An 18871-nucleotide genomic window follows, 5' to 3' on the forward strand; every position below is an offset into this window, starting at 1 on the left:
TTTATACAGGGGCGTTAAATTAACAAACCTCTCTTCGTGCATAACTTAGCGGATTCGATGAGCCCCAGCCTCACCCGACATAGTGCAGCTCTGACCAGGGGGCCTACCTTGATGTATGTGTAGTATATCCATGCAGTCCATCCATTTTCCAGATTATTTCATCGAATGAGAATAAAAAGGAAGCATATATAAATTTCAAGTGGACCACACTACACGAAAATGTGGTGATTGACCATTAAAAACTTCTTGTGGGCCAAAATCATTTCAGATCAAGGTGATATTTACTTTTTTCCATTCATCAAGTTCTTTTTGACCTTATAAACAGATTGGATGGGGAGAAAAAAACATTATGATGGGTCCTAGGAAGTTTTTCATGGTGAGCGTTCAATCACCATTTTTTTTCCCGTAGCGTGGTCAAAATGAGAAATGTATCTGCTTAGTTTTTTGGGTTCATGCCCTAAAATGATATGGAAAAATGGATGGATGACATGGATATCCTACACATACATCAAGGTGGGCCCCGTGATCCAGGCTGCACCTGTTGGGTATGGCTGAGACTGCACCCAATAAGGATAAAAACTGAGGTTAAAGCCTTTAGTCTCAGTTTTAGCAAGCGAGGCTAAAAAAGGCTTTAGCCTCAGTTTTAGCAACTGAGGCTAAAAAGGCTTTTATAACCTCGCTAAATCAAAATTTTAGCCTCCATTGTTTCCAACCGAGACTAGATCCAAAGTTCAGCCTTAATTGCCTCCAACCCTATTAACCTCGGTTCTCTACCATCAAGGCTAAAGTCTTTAGCTACGGGAGTTGTAGTCTCGGTTTAGATAATTGAGGCAAAACTGAGACTAAAGATGGATTTGGTCTCTTTTGGCATCAACCGAGGCTAAATTCAGTTTTAGTCTCATTTCTCAGTAACTGAGGCTAAATCTAGTTTTTCACCTCAGTTGATGCCAACCGATACTAAATCCATCTTTAGCCTTGGTTTCTATCAACCAAAGTTAACAATATCATAATCAACCAATGATTGAACCTGTGCATGTTTCGCCCATTTTACTTTCATCAAGACAACAATCAGCATGATACCAACGAAACAATTAATGGTCAATTTAAAGTTTTCAAAACAAACTACAAATCCACATGAACTGCTACATAGCCTTCCACACAGCCACAAAGCCCTCCACGCAGCCAACAATTTTGTGTTGGTAGAAACAGATTCTGATTTTTCACAGTCTTGAATGTGTACATCCCATATTAGATCACAAATATCTTGCACGGTCATTTTCTCAAAGACCCCATCAATTGCAGCCACCAGGTACTATCATTGCTAGTTAGAGGCTGTCAATCCGGCACCTCTGGTACAGATATAACCCCATAACTGCGAACAACAAAGACAAAAAATAAAAATAAAAAATGAGTGAGAATAGTATGAGACTGGCTAGTTTCATGAACAAAAAAAAAAAACTTAAAACCCTAACAGGAATTCAAAATCAGAAATCTAAAGATAATGCTAAAAGTAAAAACTGGTACTGATACAACAACAACAGTCCAATAACTAGCATCCACGTGAAAGGGGTTAGGTGTGAGTGCAAGGTATTAATGGAAATATTGTTGGCAAGTTACTAGAAAGACATTTTCAAACCAAATCATGTCCTCCACATCAGATTCCTCAAACCGAAGCAGCCTTTCAATTTGTGGGCCCATTGTTCCATGAACCAAACTGTCTCAAGCTCCACCTGTGTCTGAAAGATTGTGTTGTGAGACTAAAGAACCTTTAGATGCACTACCCAACAAATGGTGTTTCACTGCAGATTGCTTCTTAACAAGCTCTGGTTACTTGTTTTACTGAAATGGAGTGACCAGAGAAAGATTCTGATCATTCTTCAGTAATTAAGGGTGTGTTTGGCGGTTCCAAGTATCATGAAATTTCAAGATATTTGCATTGAATTAGATGATTGATCATGAATTTTCATGATATTTGGAGCAACCAAAAGTAGCCTGAACTAAACTTCTACTGTCTTGCTTATTGTTTTTCTGAACTTACAGTTGTTCTACTGTCGTCATCAATGGACAGTAGAGGCCCTTTCAACGAGAGGCGATGGCACTGCTCTTCAGTTGATTCAGTAAGGTCCCGTTCTGGACCGATCATGCACTCCATGGACGTGACTATTTTCTCTCAGATTGGATCAATCGGTGGGTTTGTAACCTGAGCAAAAATCTGCTTGAAATACTCAAATGTAAGTTTCTCTCTGTTGGACATCACAGCCAAAGGGGCATCATTTCCCATTGAGCCAAGAGTCTCAGTACCATCTTTTTCCATGAGCAGCAACAACATCTCCAGGGCTTCTACAGTGTATCTGAATAAGGAAACTCGATGATTTATTTCATTTTTCATAGATGAGCAAGAAAACAGCACAGAAAAGGTCTAAAACTACTTACCCAAAAGCCTTCAATGGAGCCAACAATCCATGAATTCCCATGTTTTCCATGTTAGTATCATCATGTCGATATACCTAAAGTGTAAATAAAAATGGCAGTTATGACCATGCTCAGAACTTCTTAAAATCATAATACAAATAGAAAAACTACTTGAGACAAGATATTGAACTCACAGGCACTGTTCCAGATATGGTAGGTGGGACTCTATCAGCTTCAGGAACAGAATTTATGATATCCTCAAGTTCTATTTTCTGTCTGCTGAGCCACTCGCCATATGGCCTGGCTAGAGAGTACTGCTGCTTCAAGGCCTCATCATCAACAACAATACGATTCTCAAAATCTACCAGTAGCATCATTCCGGGGTTAAGTCTTCCTTTCGTGGCCACATCTTCTGGCAGATGTCTACAACACCAACCTCACTAGCCATGATCACGCGTCCACTATGTGTGATGTAAAAGTGACCGGGGCGCAATCCATTCCAGTCCAATGTCGCTCCAAGATAGCGGTCATCAGTAACTGCATTTATACAATAAATATAAGTTCAAAATACTCATGTCACATGCAGAATCATTAAAGCATGAAGCAGTTCCAGCACAAACTCTAAATGATATAAGTGCAGGTCCATCCCATGGCTCCATAAGAGCTGAAAAATATTCGTACAAGGCCTTTCTATCAGGATCCATGTTTTTATCATTTTGCCACACCTCAGGTATCATCATCATAATAGCTTCGGGCAGACTTCTGCCAGCACAAACTAGAAGCTCCAAGACGCCGTCAAATGCTCCTAAAACAATCACAGATCTAGTTCATAAAACTCCAAGCTTGAAATATGCAATTAAACATGAGTGCATTCATATTTAAATCCGTGTGCACATAGACACAATCACAAGCATGCACATGTATTTGTGCATGCACATAGCAGCAGAGAGACATATCTTGGCCTATGCCCACCAACACACATCTATACAAAATGCTTGGTAAGCATAAGGTCACCTGAATCAGAAGAGCTGGCATCCACGATGGGTAGAAGCTTCTTCATCTCATTCTTTAAGAAGCCCAGTTCCTTGCATTTTAGAAGACCCTCACGTGCCTTCATCCTGAATGAAGTGAGGCAAAAGAATTGAAATCCCAGTTCTGTCAAGCAAACTAAGGTAAGAGTAAATACATTCAAGTAATATATTACATAATAACGTACCAATTTACATTTCATCTGTAAACAGTGAATCCAAAAAGGTTTTTCTATGTATTTGAGACAACCCAATGGGGTTGAATATATAGATATTACACTCATCTATAACAGGAAAGGAAAGATGTTACAATCATCTATACAAGGTAAGAAGATATACAAGGTAGTATGTGAGCTGTCTAACATCCCCCCTCAAACTAATGCTGGTCATCGACAAGTAATAGTTTGCCAACAAGAAAAGAGTGACGTGCAGATGTGAGGGACTTGGTGAGAATGTCAGCAATCTGATCATGGGATACCACATGTGGAAGAGAAATGAGCCCAGACTGAAATTTCTCGCGGATAAAATGACAGTCAACTTCTATATGCTTCGTCCGTTCATGAAAAACCGGGTTAGAGGCAATCTGAATTGCACTGAGATTATCGACATGGAGTGGAGTAGGATTCTGTAGACGAATGCCCAAGTCTGAAAGAAGTCCACGTAACCAGACGAGCTCACTACACGCAGCTGACATCGCCCGATACTCCGCGTACTTGATTTGGAAACGTGGCGCTTCTTACACTTCCAAGAGATGAGAGAAGTGCCAAGAAAAACACGGTTAATGGTAGATCTTCGTGTGAGAGCGCATCCACCCAATCGGCATCCGAATAAGCACTAAGGTCCAGAGTCGCCGTGGAGGAGAAGAACAGTGATCGATCTAGAGTTCCACGTAAGTACCGTAGGATACGTAACACCGCAGTCATATGAAGAGTCCGAGGAGCAGAAACAAACTGACTGACGACTTGGATAGCGTAGGCAATATCAGGACGAGTCATAGTTAAGTGAACCAGACTCCCAACCAAACGGTGGTATAAGTTGGGCTGTGCAAGGAGATCACCATCGTCACGGCCATATTGAACGTTAAGTTCTAAGAGAGTCTGAACTGTCTTCTGATCCGTCAATGATGCCAAGGCGAGAAGATCCTTAGTATATTTATGCTGGCTGACCAGGATCCCACGGTTGGAACGTGAAAATTCAAGTCCAAGAAAGTATGTGAGATGGCGGAGGTCTTTCATCTTGAAGGATGATTGCAGAACTTCCTTTAAAGCCGAAATACCAGTAGCATCGCTACCAGTCAGGAGGAGGTCGTCAACATAGACCAGAACAATGACAATTCCGTGAGCAGTGGTTCGCAAAAATAAGGATGGGTCATAACCACTTTGAGTAAAGCCATCTGTAACAACATCGTGAAAGCATTGGAACCATGCCCGAGGTGCTTGTTTGAGCCGTACGGGGCTTTCTTTAGGCGACATACCTTATCGTCAGGGATTAAAGAGCCGAGGAGGAGGTTTCAAATATACGGTTTCTTGGAGGTCTCCATGAAGAAATGCATTTTTACATCCATCCGAGCGAGTGGCCATGAGCGAACAGAAGATATAGCCAGAAGAGTACGAACAGTTTCATCTGGCCACGGGAGCAAAAGTCTCATCATAATCAATTCCGTATTCTGTTTGTATCCTTGAGCGACAAGCCGAGCCTTATATCGATCCAATGATCCATCGGACTTGAGCTTGACAGAATAAATCCATCTGCTACCAATCAGCTCAGGTCGAGTGACAATGTCCCATGTATGATTATCATCCAATGCCGCAAGTTCTGCCATAGCCTTCTTCCAACAATCAAGAGTGGCTGAGAGTATGAAGTTGGAATAGAAACAGTAGAGTAGCATTCATGGCGGACATAGAGCATATCAAGCGATCGGGCGCTCTATGTTCACGAGCGGAACGTCGTATTGAGGTAGGTTCGGGATCTGCAATAGGGTCGGGTTGAGTAATAGGTGGTGGATCTATACGTGGTCGACGTGAGTAAACTGCACGGACGAGGGAGAGTTCTTGAGGCAACCGGAATTTCTGGAAAGGCGGTTAAACCAGGAGGGTTTGGAGTGTGCGGAGGAGGAGGAGATGAATGAAAAGCAATGTGTTCAAGAAAGACAACATTTCGTGAAACCCGAACACGACGAGAAACCGGATCATAACACCGAAAACCCTTCTGAGTTTCCCCAAATCCCAAGTACATACATTTGATTGATTTTGGAGATAGTTTGTGACGTTCACGTGAAGCCAGGTGAACATAACAGATACAACCAAAAACACGAAATGTGGAATATGCAGGAGGTAAGCCGGTGAGAGCAAAGTAGGGAGATTTACTGTTCAGAACCTTGGTTGGCATCCGGTTAATCAAGTAGATAGAATGTAACATTGCTTCCGCCCAGAAAGAACGAGGAACACTCATAGCTGTCATCAGGGTGTTGGCAGTTTCAACAATATGACGATTTTTTCGTTCAGCCACCCCGTTCTGTTGTGGAGTATCAGAATAGGTGGTCTGATGAATAATCCCATGACCTTGAAGAAATGTACGAAAATCTGTTGAGAGATATTCCCCCCCTGAGTCAGAACGGAGAGTTTGAACTGGAACCCGAAATTGAGTCTTTACCATAGAGTGAAAGGACTTGAATTTTTCAAAAACCTGTGACTTCGAATGCAGAAAGTAAATCCAAGTGTAACGTGTGAAATCATCAATGAATATAACATAGTATCGTAACCCAGAGAGAGACATAATTGGTGAAGGACGCCAGACATCCGTATGCACAGGTTCAAATATAGAAGATGATTTTATAGTACTTAGGGAGAATGGAACACACTTACTTTTTGAAAGACAACATGAAGAACAAGAATAATCCAAATCATTGTTATTAAGAGAAATATTCCCTAACATGCCAGAAGAAATAAGCTGAATCAAACGATCGGAATGTGGATGACCCAGGTGAAAGTGCCACAATTTCCACAATTTATTTGCCGAATAAATATCGATGAAGATGGAGAAAAGAAACAACGAGCCGGGGTGACAGATGGATCATCCGGCACGTACAGACGACCATGCCGCCTACCCCTCCCAAGCACCTTCCCCGTTGCCGATCCTGCACAAAACAACAATTGGGAAGAAAAATGACTAAGCGATTATTGGATGTGAGTTGACCAACGAAATTAAATTGGAGGAGAGGTTAGGGACATGAAACACATCACGAAGGGTGAACTGACGATGAGCAGAAGGAGAGAAAGTCAATGATCTAACGGACTGAATAGGTAGTCTAGTGCCATCCGCAGTAGAAATAGCCTGATTGCCGGTGTAGGGACGAATGTCATGAAGATGGGATACAGCACCAGTCATATGATTGGAAGCACCCGAATCAAAGTACCATGTTAAAGATGGGGATATACCTGACATACCGGCTGCAGAGAGGGCTTGAACAATTTGCTGGAGCATTGCAGGAGTCAAAGGTGATGAAAGACCTTCAACATAAGATGCAGAATCACTAACAGACGGCTCGGAAGAAATAGTGGCAGTAGTAGCAGAAAGAGCACGACCACGGCCACGACTACGACCACCATGTCCACGGCTGGAAGAAGATGCATAGGCACGTGTACGGCAGTCCTGAATACCATGACCAGTTCGTCGACTATAAGCGCACCATTCTTTGCATTGAGCGACAATATGACCCACTTTGTTGTAGCCGCAATAAGTCAAAGGAGTGAAACCACGTATTAGTGTAGTGGTGGACACAACAATCATCATATCATGATCCCGGAGTTAATAAAGGAAGAGAGAGAACTTTCAGTCGTTGTTCCTCAGCCAATAAATCATTAATAACCGAATTCAATGAAGGAGTAGGGCTACGGTTCAAGAGAGCAGCCCGACAATGCTCAAATTCCGGACGTAGCTTCATAAGGAATTGACGAACTTGCGTACTCTCGCGCATAGATTGGAATATTTTTAAGTCATGAGGAAATGGTGGATCCATCATAGCCATCTCTGTCCAAATTGTGACAATTTTGGAGTAAAATAATTGAATACTGTCGTTACCCTGAGTAAGGTTAACGAGATCCTGTTCCAGGCGGTATAACCGGGCCGCATTACTCTGTTGATAAATCGTCTGGAGATGTTCCCACATTGCCTTAGCAGTGCGATGAGGTGTAAGACCAACAGCAATGGACCGATCGACGGAATCAAAAATCCAGGTAATAATCCTTCCATTGTTCATTTCCCAATCAGCTAATTTGTCGGCATCTGTGGAAGTGGGGAGAGGAACGGATCCATCAATTAGTCCCCACAAACCACGACCCTTGAGAAAGTTCTGAAAATGGATGGCCCACAGAGAGTAGTTGGTACCATCAAAACTACAACGTGGGGCCTCTGTACGTGATGAGTTCTTGTCCATTGATCTGAAGTAATGTAAAGCATACAAGAAGTTGCAGCAGAAGAAGGTCGTAGAAGTACCGTACAGCAGGAGATACCCAAGGAATTGCAGTTTCTGGATCTGGCAAAGGAACTCTGGATCTGGATCTGGATCTGGATCTGGAAAAGCAATCAGCAACCTTGATCGGGATCTGGAAAGGCAACTCTGGATCTGGATCTGGAGTATGAAAAACAAGCAGGTGTGTCGAATCTGGAGCAGGGGCGTCAGATCTTGATCTGGAACAGGAAAACCGAGCAGGGACGTTGGATCTGGAGCAGGTGCGCTAGATCTGGAGCAGGGGCGCAGGATCTGGAGCAGGCTGGAGCAGGCTGGAGCCGGAAAACCATGCAGGGGCAGCAGGGGGTGGATCGGATCTGGATCTGGAGCAGGCTGGAGCAGCAGGGAGGCCTGACGCAGCAGGGGGCAGGGAGCAGGGAGGCCGGATCTTGCAGCAGGGGGTGACCGGATGCAGCAGGGACGCCGGACGCAGCAGGGGGTGGCCGGACGCAGCAGGGAGGCCGGACGCAGCAGGGACGCAGCAGGGAGTGGCCGGATTTGGATCAGTATGGCTCTGATACCATGTAAACAGTGAATCCAAAAAGGTTTTTCTATGTATTTGAGACAACCCAATGGGGTTGAATATATAGATATTACACTCATCTATAACAGGAAAGGAAAGATATTACAATCATCTATACAAGGTAAGAAGATATACAAGGTAGTATGTGAGCTGTCTAACATCATCGAGGTGTGTTGATCTCCCCATTGTGGCCCAAAATCTGCATGGGTTGAGCATGATTCCATCTCGGAAAAGTGTTTGTTGAAAACCGAGAATGGACCTGTAAGGAAATCAGATAAGCACGACATCAGGTCCAAGTTCCATTATATTTCCCTTCACAAAAATGAAAAATTGTCTGAGAAATAAAAAACAAGTTTGTGTTCAGGGAACTAAAAAAAAAACAGAATTCATATAGGTCTGGTGTCCCAAGACAAAGCTGTTAGACAGGCTGTGATAAACAGGCTGAAACATACCTTGTATAGACCTTGTATAGCTAGCATACCTTATATAGTTGGTTTTCCATAGGTAGATGATTCTAATTTTATTTCTTTCCTTGTATAGATGCTGTAATCTCTATATATTCAACCCTTTTGGGTTGTCTCAAAGACACAAAAGCTTTCAGCTCGTCTCGGTTTACATGGTATCAGAGCATTACTGATCCAAATCCGGCACCACCTGTCAAATCCGACCACCCCTGCGTCGTCCGGCCACCCCTGTTACGTCGTCCGATCACCCCTCTGCTCGTCCAAGCACCATCTGCTGCTCATCCCGCGCCCCTGTTGTAGATCCGACTATCCCCTGCTCTTCCGAACGTCCCCTGTTGCAGATCCGGCCACTCCTTGCTTGTCCGAACGTCCCCTGTTGAAGATCCGACCACCTCTTGCGCGTCCGACCACCCCCTGTGCGTCCGACCGCCCCCTGCTGCGTGTCCGACCACCCCCTGTTGCGCGTCCGACCACCCCCTGCGCGTCTGACCACTCCTGTTGAAGATCCGACCACCCCTGTTGAAGATCCGACCACCCCCAGCGTCGCCCGATCTGTTACTGTTGCTGCTACGTCGCCGGATCTACATTTTCCAGATCCACAGGTCCTGTTGCTGTTCCTATTCTTCTTCTGCTGCAACTATTGCTATTCCTATTCTTCTTCTGCTGCAACTGTTGCTGTCCTGTTGCTGTTCCTATTCTTCTTCTGCTGCAACTCTTTACGTGCTTTATATTAACTCCGATCAATGGACAAGAACTCATCACGTACAGAGGCCCCAAGGTGTAGTTTTGATGGTACCAACTATTCACTATGGGCCATCCATCTTCAGAACTTCCTGAAGGGTCGTGGTTTGTGGGGACTAATTGATGGATCTGTTACTATTCCTACTTCCACGGATGCCGATAAATTGGCTGATTGGGAAATGAACAATGGACGGATTATTACCTGGATTCTCGATTCAGTCGATCAGTCCATTGTTGTTGGCCTCACACCTCATCGCATGGCTAAGGCAATGTGGGAGCATCTTCAGACAATTTATCAACAAAGTAATGCGGCCCGGTCATATCGTCTGGAACAGGATCTCGTTAACCTTACTCAGGGTGACGACAGTATTCAATCATTTTATTCTAAAATTGTCACAATTTGGACTGAGATGGCCTTGATGGATCCAATATTTCCTAATGACTTTAGGATTTTCCAAACTATGCGCGAGAGTGCGCAAGTTCGCCAATTTCTTATGAAACTGCGTCCGGAATTCGAGCATTGTCGAGCTGCTCTCTTGAACCGTAGCCCTACTCCATTGAATTCGGTTATTAATGATCTATTGGTTGAGGAACAACGACTGAAAGTTCTATCACTTCCTTCCTCGACTCCAGGATCCTCTGATATGGTGCTTGCTGTGTCCACCACTACATCAACGCGTGGCTCCTCTCTTTTAACATGTCGCGGCTGCAACAAGGTGGGTCATGTTGTTGCTCAATGCAAAGAATGGTGCGCTTATTGTCGACGAACTAGTCATGGTATTCTTGACTGCCGTACACGTGCCTATGCATCTTCTTCCGGCCGTAGACATGGTGGTTATGGTCGTGGCCATGGTCGTGCTCTTTCTATTACTACTGCCACTATTTCTTCTGAGCCGTCTGTTAGTGATTCTGCATCTTTTGCTGAAGGTCTTTCATCACCTTTGACTCCTGCAATTCAGCAAATCGTTCAGGCCCTTTCTGCGGCCGGTATGTCAGGTATATCCCCATCTTCTACATGGTTCTTCGATTCGGGTGCTTCCAATCATATGACCGGTGCTGTATCCCATCTTCGTGACATTCGTCCCTACACCGGCAATCAGGCTATTTCTACTGCGGATGGCACTAGACTACCTATTCAGTCTGTTGGATCATTGACTTTCTCTCCTTCTGCTCATCGCTAGTTCACCCTTCGTGATGTGTTTCATGTCCCTAACCTCTCCTCCAATTTAATTTCAGTTGGTCAACTCACATCAAATAACTGCTTAGTCATATTTCTTCCCAACTGTTGTTTTGTGCAGGATCTGGCGACGGGGAAGGTACTTGGGAGGGGTAGGCGGCATGGTCGTCTGTACGTGCTGGATTTTAATCCATTTGTCACTCTGGCTCGTTGTTTCTTTTCTCCTTCTTCATCAGATATTTCTTCAGCAAATAAATTGTGGAAACTATGGCACTTTCGCCTGGGTCATCCACATTCCGATCGGTTACTTCAGTTAATTTCATCTGGCATGTTAGGGAATATTTCTCTTAATAAAAATGATTTGGATTATTCTTGTTCTTCCTGTTGTCTTTCAAAAAGTAAGTGTGTTCCATTTTCCCTAAGTACTACAAAATCATCTTCTATGTTTGAACTTGTGCATATGGATGTCTGGGGTCCTTCACCAATTATGTCTCTCTCTGGGTTACGATACTATGTAATATTCATTGATGATTTCACACGTTACACTTGGATTTACTTTCTACAATCGAAGTCACAGGTTTTTGAAAAATTCAAGTTATTTCACTCTATGGTGGAGACTCAATTTCGGGTTTCAGTTCAAACTCTCCACTCTGACTCGGGGGGAATATCTCTCAACTGATTTTCGTACATTTCTTCAAGGGCATGGAATTATTCATCAAACCACCTGTTCTGATACTCCACAACAGAACGGGGTGGCTGAAAGAAAAAATCGTCATATTGTTGAAACTGCCAACACCCTGATGACAGCTATGAGTGTTCCTCGTTCTTTCTGGGCTGAAGCAATGTTACATTCCGTCTACTTGATTAACCGGATGCCAACCAAAGTTCTGAACAGTAAATCTCCTTACTCTGTTCTCACCGGCTTACCTCCTGCATATTCCACATTTCGTGTTTTTGGTTGTATCTGTTATGTTCACCTGGCTTCACGTGAACGTAACAAACTATCTCCAAAATCAGTCAAATGTATGTACTTGGGATTTGGGGAAACTCAGAAGGGTTTTCAGTGTTATAATCCGGTTTCTCGTCGTGTTCGGGTTTCACGACATATTGTTTTTCTTGAGCACATTGCTTTTCATTCATCTCTTCCTCCTCCGCACACTCCCAACTCTCTTGGTTTAACTGCCTTTCCAGAAATTCCGTTTGCCTCAAGTACTCTCCCTAGTCCGTTGCAGGTTTACTCACGCCGATTACGTACAGATCCACCACCTATTACTCAACCCGAACCTACTGTACCCGTTGCTGATCCCGAACTTACCTCGATCCGTCGTTCCGCTCGTGAACATCGAGCGCCTGATCGGTTGATATGCTCTATGTCTGCCATGAATGCTACTCTGGATACCGTTTCTATTCCTACTTCATACTCTCAGGCAGCCACTCATGATTGTTGGAAGAAGGCTATGGCAGAAGAACTTGCAGCATTGGCAGATAATCATACGTGGGACATTGTCACTCGACCTGCTGACCAACAGCTAATTGGTAGCAAATGGATTTATTCGGTCAAACTCAAGTCTGATGGATCATTGGATCGATACAAGGCTCGACTTGTCGCTCAGGGATATAAACAAGAATACGGAATTGATTATGATGAGACTTTCCCTCCCGTGGCCAAGATGAAAACTGTTCGTACTCTTCTGGCTATATCTTCTGTTCGCTCATGGCCACTCGCTTAGATGGATGTGAAAAATGCCTTTCTTTATGGAGATCTTCAAGAAATCGTATATTTGAAACCTCCTCCTGGCTCCTTAATCCCTGACAATAAGGTATGTCGCCTAAAGAAAGCCCTGTACGGCCTCAAACAGGCACCTCGGGCATGGTTCCAACGCTTTCACGATATTGTTACGGGTGCTGGCTTTACTCAAAGTGGTCATGACCCATCCTTATTTTTGCGCATCACTGCTCACGGAATTGTCAATGTTCTGGTCAATGTTGACGACCTCCTACTGACTGGTAGTGATACTGCTGGCATCTCGGCTTTAAAGGAAGTTTTGCAATCCTCCTTCAAGATGAAAGACCTCGGCCATCTCACATACTTTCTTGGGCTTGAAATTTCACGTTCTAAACGTGGGATCCTGGTCAGCCAGCGTAAATATGCCAAGGATCTTCTCGCTTTGGCATCATTGACAGATCAGAAAATAGTTCAGACTCCCTTAGAACTTAACATTCATTATGGCCGCGACGATGGTGATCTACTTGCACAGCCCGACTTATACCGCCGTTTGGTTGGGAGTCTGGTTTACTTAACTATGACTTGCCCTGATATTGCCTATGCTGTCCAAGTCGTCAGTCAGTTTGTTTCTGCTCCTCGGACTTTTCATATGACTGCGGTGTTACGCATCATACGGTACCTGCGTGGAACTCTAGATCGATCACTGTTCTTCTCCTCCACGGCGACTTTGGACCTTCGTGCTTATTCGGATGCTGATTGGGCTGGTTGCGCTCTCACACGAAGATCTACCACTTGCTACTGTGTTTTTCTCGGCACTTTTCCCATCTCTTGGAAGTGTAAGAAGCAGGCCACTGTTTCCAAATCAAGCACAGAAGCCGAGTGTCAAGCGATGTCTGCTGCGTGTAGTGAGCTTGTTTGGTTACGTGGACTTCTTTCTGACTTGGGCATTCCTGTGCAGAATCCTACACCACTCCATGTTGATAATCTCAGTGTCATTCAGATTGCCTCTAACCCGGTTTTTCATGAACGGACGAAGCATATTGAAGTTGACTGTCACTTTATTCGTGAGAAATTTCAATCTGGGCTCATTTCTCTACCACATGTTGCATCCCATGATCAGATTGCAGACATTTTCACCAAGTCCCTAACTTCTGCACGTCACTCATTTCTCGTTGGCAAACTATTACTTGTCGATGACCCGCATTAGTTTGAGGGGGGATGTTAGACAGGCTGTGATAGACAGGCTGAAACATACCTTGTATAGACCTTGTATAGCTAGCATACCTTATATAGTTGGTTTTCCATAGGTAGATGATTCTGATTTTATTTCTTTCCTTGTATAGATGCTGTAATCTCTATATATTCAACCCCTTTGGGTTGTCTCAAAGACACAAAAGCTTTCAGCTCGTCTCGGTTTACAAAAGCATTACTGAAACCCAAAGCTACATTGACCTAATAAAATGTCTCATCCACATTTAAATTGGAATAACATCCTTAACTGCTGTCATAGGAGCACTTTGTCAAGTTTATTCAATGCACACACCATGGTTCTTCACAAACTTATTGAAGGCAGTAGGACAACTTTAAAATCAGTCAAATTCCTATGCCTTAAAAGTTAAAACTCATTGCTCAACCTTATGTATGTCCCTTCACCAATGAATTCCCAATTTTTTTTCCTGCTGTTAAAATGTGGAGTTTTCGATGAAGAATTATGGAGAATGGTGAGTATATTTACCAGGGCCATGTAGCTTGTAAACCTTTCGTGACCAAGATCTGCATAATAGTAGCCATTTAGCTGATCTGGCTTTAGTTGACCTTTGTAAACAATCGTCCTGCAAAATCAGAGCTATCTAGTTCTAGTAAACTCAAAAACTATAACAGCTTCAGAAAATGGAAGAAAAAGACATAACTCACCTTGATGATAGAGAACAGATGTAGAAGTCCCTTGGTCCACCATACTGCAGGTTTAAAGCAGCTCGGATAGCCACCATTGAAACCCTTCTTAATATGTACATCTGCAAAATACAGTAAATCCTGTGTGAACTATGTATGAATAGCTATTATCAAAATTCATAACTATGCATTAGAAAATCCTTCAAGTATGAGAGGATCACTACCTGTTGTTCAAAATCAGCATTTGACCTTGGACTGGGAGTAAGGAACACTTGCTCAACAACAGGTTCTGTTTGAAGAGCAGACTTCCAATATCGACAGGTTGATTGTTTCGCTCTTGTATCTTTTAAGACAGAAAAAGATCTCTCGGAGTTGTTCATGGATCCAAAAGAGAGTACATGGGTTCTCCCAATAACTAAAAGTGTATCATGCCGGAATCTAACTGGGGTTCTGTAATTAACAAAACACAGCTGGTCTAGCAGACCCTTTTAGAGGAATCGTATGGTCCTAAACCTTATGATCAGTGTAGTTTTCTAATGTGCAGATTCCATGCATGTGGAGCCATGGTTTGGTGATTGGACCTTTGATCTGATGGGTCAAACCATGGACTGGGGATGCCACAAGAATCTCCAACATTTGAAGATCCAAACGCTTCTATCAGTAGCCCAGAAATAAAGCAACGACCCACATTCAATAGAAAACAGGCTAAAATATTGAACAGTTTTGATCTTCCAACTTGGGAGATTTTTAAGGCATCCCCCATATAAAACACGCCTATCTGATCAACAGCTGGGATAGCCAAAATATGGGTCCCACATGTATGGGACTCCAGCAAATTGGCAAACTATGCACTAGCTTATGCTAAGGACCATGTAATTCTTCATCATTTTATGGGAAGCTGGGAGGACATCCCAGAAAATTTCATCACAATAGGCAATTTAAATTCCACACAACTCATATGGCAACATGACAAACATCCTTCACTGTCCACTAACAAGACAGGTTCAGAAATAGAAAAGAAGAAATTTTGAATAATTGGAAAATGAAGCATGTGAGATTGAATCATAGTTAAGATTTGCACCTTCGGTTCATTATATGCAGCATAGTAAGGCCTCTTGCGATGTATCTACGAGAATCAATATCTTTTCCCTCACATTTAAGTCTGGCTGTAGAGTGCAAATTTGGAGAAATCAACTATAGAGATTGAGGTCAAATAAGAGGCACATTAACATGATATGATTTCCTTTTCTTTTCATTTTTTTCATAAGTGGATGTAAGAGATAATTTTGATCAAAGCAGGGAGAAAATAGCCAACCTTTTTCTTCACTATCTTCACCATTTCATGCAAGATATCACGTTTGATGATCTGGAGATGCACGTTGTCCCCACGGTTTTTGCTGAGAGTCTCTACAACCTGCATCAGGATTCCCCAAAACAAACATTTATATTTAGAGGATTCCTCAGGATATAGATCCAATAAAAGCCCAGTATCTATCGTCCCTAGCAGGACCTCTTAAATAGTGGACACATAATTTCATTGATGGGATTTTTTATTTTTATTTTTATAGAAATGGGAAAACAAGGAAAGGCACGGACTACATATAAAGGGACTTTGCATTTTGCACAGAGTATAGTCAAGGCTCTCACTCCAAATCAATTAAACAAACCTAACAGCAGCTTGGGTGACATTCATTTATCATTCAAAATGGTATATGCCGCACAACTTTAGCTGTTTGGAACACAACTCTCTCACATTTCCCACCAAAATCATTTTGAAGGCATCTTTTTCTGCCCACTTTTACACATGCCAACTTGTAGCATGCTTGCAGGATTCAAACCATCCACGAGTGGTGGAGGAAAAAGTGTTTGTTTTTACCCTGTAGCAACCAGGTGTAGACACCTGCAGGAGAAGTTTGGCAACAAACAGCTTCTCGTCGCTTTCTCTATTGATCAAGAAGACAATAGTCACCGCAGGAATTGTAAGGATACCTCCTCTACGGATGTTGTAAGACTCCTTGTTGTTCTTTCTCAGAAAATTGATTGGTTCCTCTTCCTGCATCCAATTCACATTTCCTTATTCATTACTACAAAGATGATGAGAAAAAGAAAGAAGAAGCCATACTATTTTACAACATATGCAATCCAACAAGTGCTGGGAATTGCATAACATTTTTACAAATGGAGGGAAACTCAAACATATACATAAAAGAATTAGAAACAAATTCACCCATGCTATTTTAAAATGGTTGAAGCATGAAAAAAACAATAGAAGAATGTATGGGAACACCATGGTAATTATGATCCATTTACCTTCTTTCCAACTTAGTTCTCCATCTTCATTGAGTACTCTCCAATAGTTCCAACTCATTTACTATTGTTTAGGAAAATTTGCAAGTGTAGCTTGGTTTAAGATACTCGCGCCAATTTGCCTTCAAGGGGAACCCGTATATCTTCCAATTATACAGATGTATGTTTTAGAAAATTGATCTCAGCATGCAAAAGAGAGTCAGCCGGATCAAATGGACCATCAAAATCAAAAGCTTCCATATCCAAGATAGATGGCGGCTCTTCCATTGCATCAAACTCCAGTATTTCTGCACATGAATTCACTTAAAAGCAATGATCACAAGGTAGACCAATCATCTTAAATACCCAAGTGTCTAAACAAAAGTAAGCAAGTAGTTTAGAATGTTACCATTCCATTGAGGATTGTGAGTTTGAAGCTTGACAGAGCCTGTTCTAGTTTTGCCATTGCATGTGAAAACCAGATCAGGTCTGAATCTGAATCTACATACGCAAAATTCTCTCCTTCAATTAAAGCCATTGTAACCATCCATCACCTTGTGCTTTGACTCCATGATCACTTGCTACAGAAAAGGAGAGAATTTCTACTATCTCAACAACTTTATGCAAATCAGGAGCTCTTGGATTCTTTTGCATGTCAGACACATAAATATGACTTGACCTGAAAAAGAAAGGACCAACTATTCAATGATGGTGAACTACCAAAAGTGAAGGGATCACATAACCCATAGCTAGCAACAAATTAAGCATGGCTATTAAGTGCACAAGAAAACATTTGAATAGTAATTAATAAATGGCTAGTGAAATATAACAAAACATTAATATGTATGTAAAGGATCACACATAAATGAATCCCAGCAAAAAACCACCTATTGATTCTTCAGCCCCTTCTACTGAGGTCCCTCAGCCTCAGGTATATCCCTAGGAGTGGATACTAAGGCAGCCTGTGCAAACGTAGTTCTTGATTCACGTAGAATAGCCTCTACATTTAGTACATTGCCCGAAGTTAGGGCAGCTGCCAATGAGTTCATAGTATCTCTCATTCGTGCCGTCATTTGCTCCGTTATTCGCTCTGTCATCCATTGCTCCAGCTGCTCTAGATGCTTAGTTTTTTATAGAATGAGCCCGAAAATGAGGCATATCCAAAGCTCAAGTGGGCCACACCACATAAAGCAGTGAGGATTGAACACCTACCATTGAAAATTTCTTGGGGTCCACAGAAGTGTTAGATCAAGCTAATATTCGTGTTTCTCTTCATCCAGGTCTATGTGACCTTATGAACAGGTTGGATGACAAATAAACACCATGGTGGGCCCTAAGAAGGTTTCAGTGGTGGGCATCATTGTCCCCACTACTTTTTGTGGTGCGGTCCACTTAAGCTTTGGATCTATCTCATTTTTGGGGGTCATGCCCTAAAAAATTATTGCAAAATGGATGGACAATGTGGTATAACACATATTGACATCGACGTGTATCCAACCATACTAGTTGTTTACATACATATCCATGGTCGGAAGTGGACTTGCGAGAGTGGTGTAAAATATGGTGAATACCCCGTTTTACTTCCAACTATGGTGGTAATGATAATCATTACCTACTCACAACACATTATGGTTGTAATGGCTAATCCAAACAAGGCCCTAAGATATAAACATTCACTTCTACGGCACAGCTGAGGTAAATGGACGAAAAGTCAACCGAGTAAATTTATAACGTGAATTATGCACTTTATTTTTTCATTAAAAAATCTTGATAGTTTAAAATTGATTTAGTGTTTTTTAGAATTCAGACAATAGCTACCAAATGCATGCCATACCATCAAAGACCTATCCAATTTGAGAAAAACAATTTGTGAGATAGGCTTTCTTCATGATGTCATTGAGCACATAGAAAACCACAAACCGGGAACAACAAACAAAATTAATGCAGGGGCATTTTCACACCAGGGTTGAGTGGGGTTGCCTGTGGGATGTAAAGGCACACTCGGGGTGGGAGGCCCGTGTGAAGTGGGCCCCATCCATGTAAAGTGGGTGGCTTGTGTGAAGCGGAACCCTTGTGAAGTGGGGCCCAAGAGGGGGGTTTGGCTGAGGTCC

General features: G+C 42.6%; 2 protein-coding genes across 2 annotated transcripts; both read right to left on the reverse strand.

Annotated features, from left to right (window-relative positions):
* Positions 1-2044: 2044 nt before the first annotated feature.
* LOC131233422 (glutamate synthase 1 [NADH], chloroplastic-like) lies at positions 2045-3531 on the reverse strand. Its single transcript, XM_058230121.1, has 5 exons — positions 3427-3531; positions 3033-3217; positions 2607-2949; positions 2434-2507; positions 2045-2351 (listed from the first exon to the last, which is right to left on the reverse strand). Exons 3-5 carry the CDS (start codon positions 2787-2789, stop codon positions 2171-2173), a joined length of 438 nt encoding a protein of 145 aa, XP_058086104.1. The 5' UTR covers positions 2790-2949; positions 3033-3217; positions 3427-3531; the 3' UTR covers positions 2045-2170.
* A 5102-nt stretch (positions 3532-8633) lies between these two features.
* On the reverse strand, positions 8634-14869 carry LOC131232307 (glutamate synthase 1 [NADH], chloroplastic-like). The gene is made up of 4 exons (XM_058228544.1): positions 14699-14869; positions 14496-14596; positions 14317-14413; positions 8634-8732 (listed from the first exon to the last, which is right to left on the reverse strand). The coding sequence occupies exons 1-4, from the start codon at positions 14852-14854 to the stop codon at positions 8634-8636; spliced, it is 453 nt and encodes a 150-aa protein (XP_058084527.1). The 5' UTR covers positions 14855-14869.
* Between the last annotated feature and the right edge of the window lie 4002 nt (positions 14870-18871).

The sequence above is a fragment of the Magnolia sinica genome, chromosome 18, assembly GCF_029962835.1.
Source record: "Magnolia sinica isolate HGM2019 chromosome 18, MsV1, whole genome shotgun sequence".
Classification (NCBI taxonomy): domain Eukaryota; kingdom Viridiplantae; phylum Streptophyta; class Magnoliopsida; order Magnoliales; family Magnoliaceae; genus Magnolia; species Magnolia sinica.

Bases quoted from the DNA above. Each gene is read 5' to 3' on its own strand.
- LOC131233422 (XM_058230121.1), bottom strand. From the start codon at position 2,789: ATGATGCTACTGGTAGATTTTGAGAATCGTATTGTTGTTGATGATGAG. The intron at 2,508-2,606 runs GTGAGTTCAATA...TTTACACTTTAG, and splicing joins CCATATCTGGAACAGTGCCT to GTATATCGACATGATGATAC. The intron at 2,352-2,433 runs GTAAGTAGTTTT...TTCCTTATTCAG, and splicing joins GCTCCATTGAAGGCTTTTGG to ATACACTGTAGAAGCCCTGG.
- LOC131232307 (XM_058228544.1), bottom strand. From the start codon at position 14,854: ATGAACAACTCCGAGAGATCTTTTTCTGTCTTAAAAGATACAAGAGCG. The intron at 14,597-14,698 runs GTAGTGATCCTC...TGTATTTTGCAG, and splicing joins ATGCTGATTTTGAACAACAG to ATGTACATATTAAGAAGGGT. The intron at 14,414-14,495 runs GTGAGTTATGTC...CTGATTTTGCAG, and splicing joins ATCTGTTCTCTATCATCAAG to GACGATTGTTTACAAAGGTC.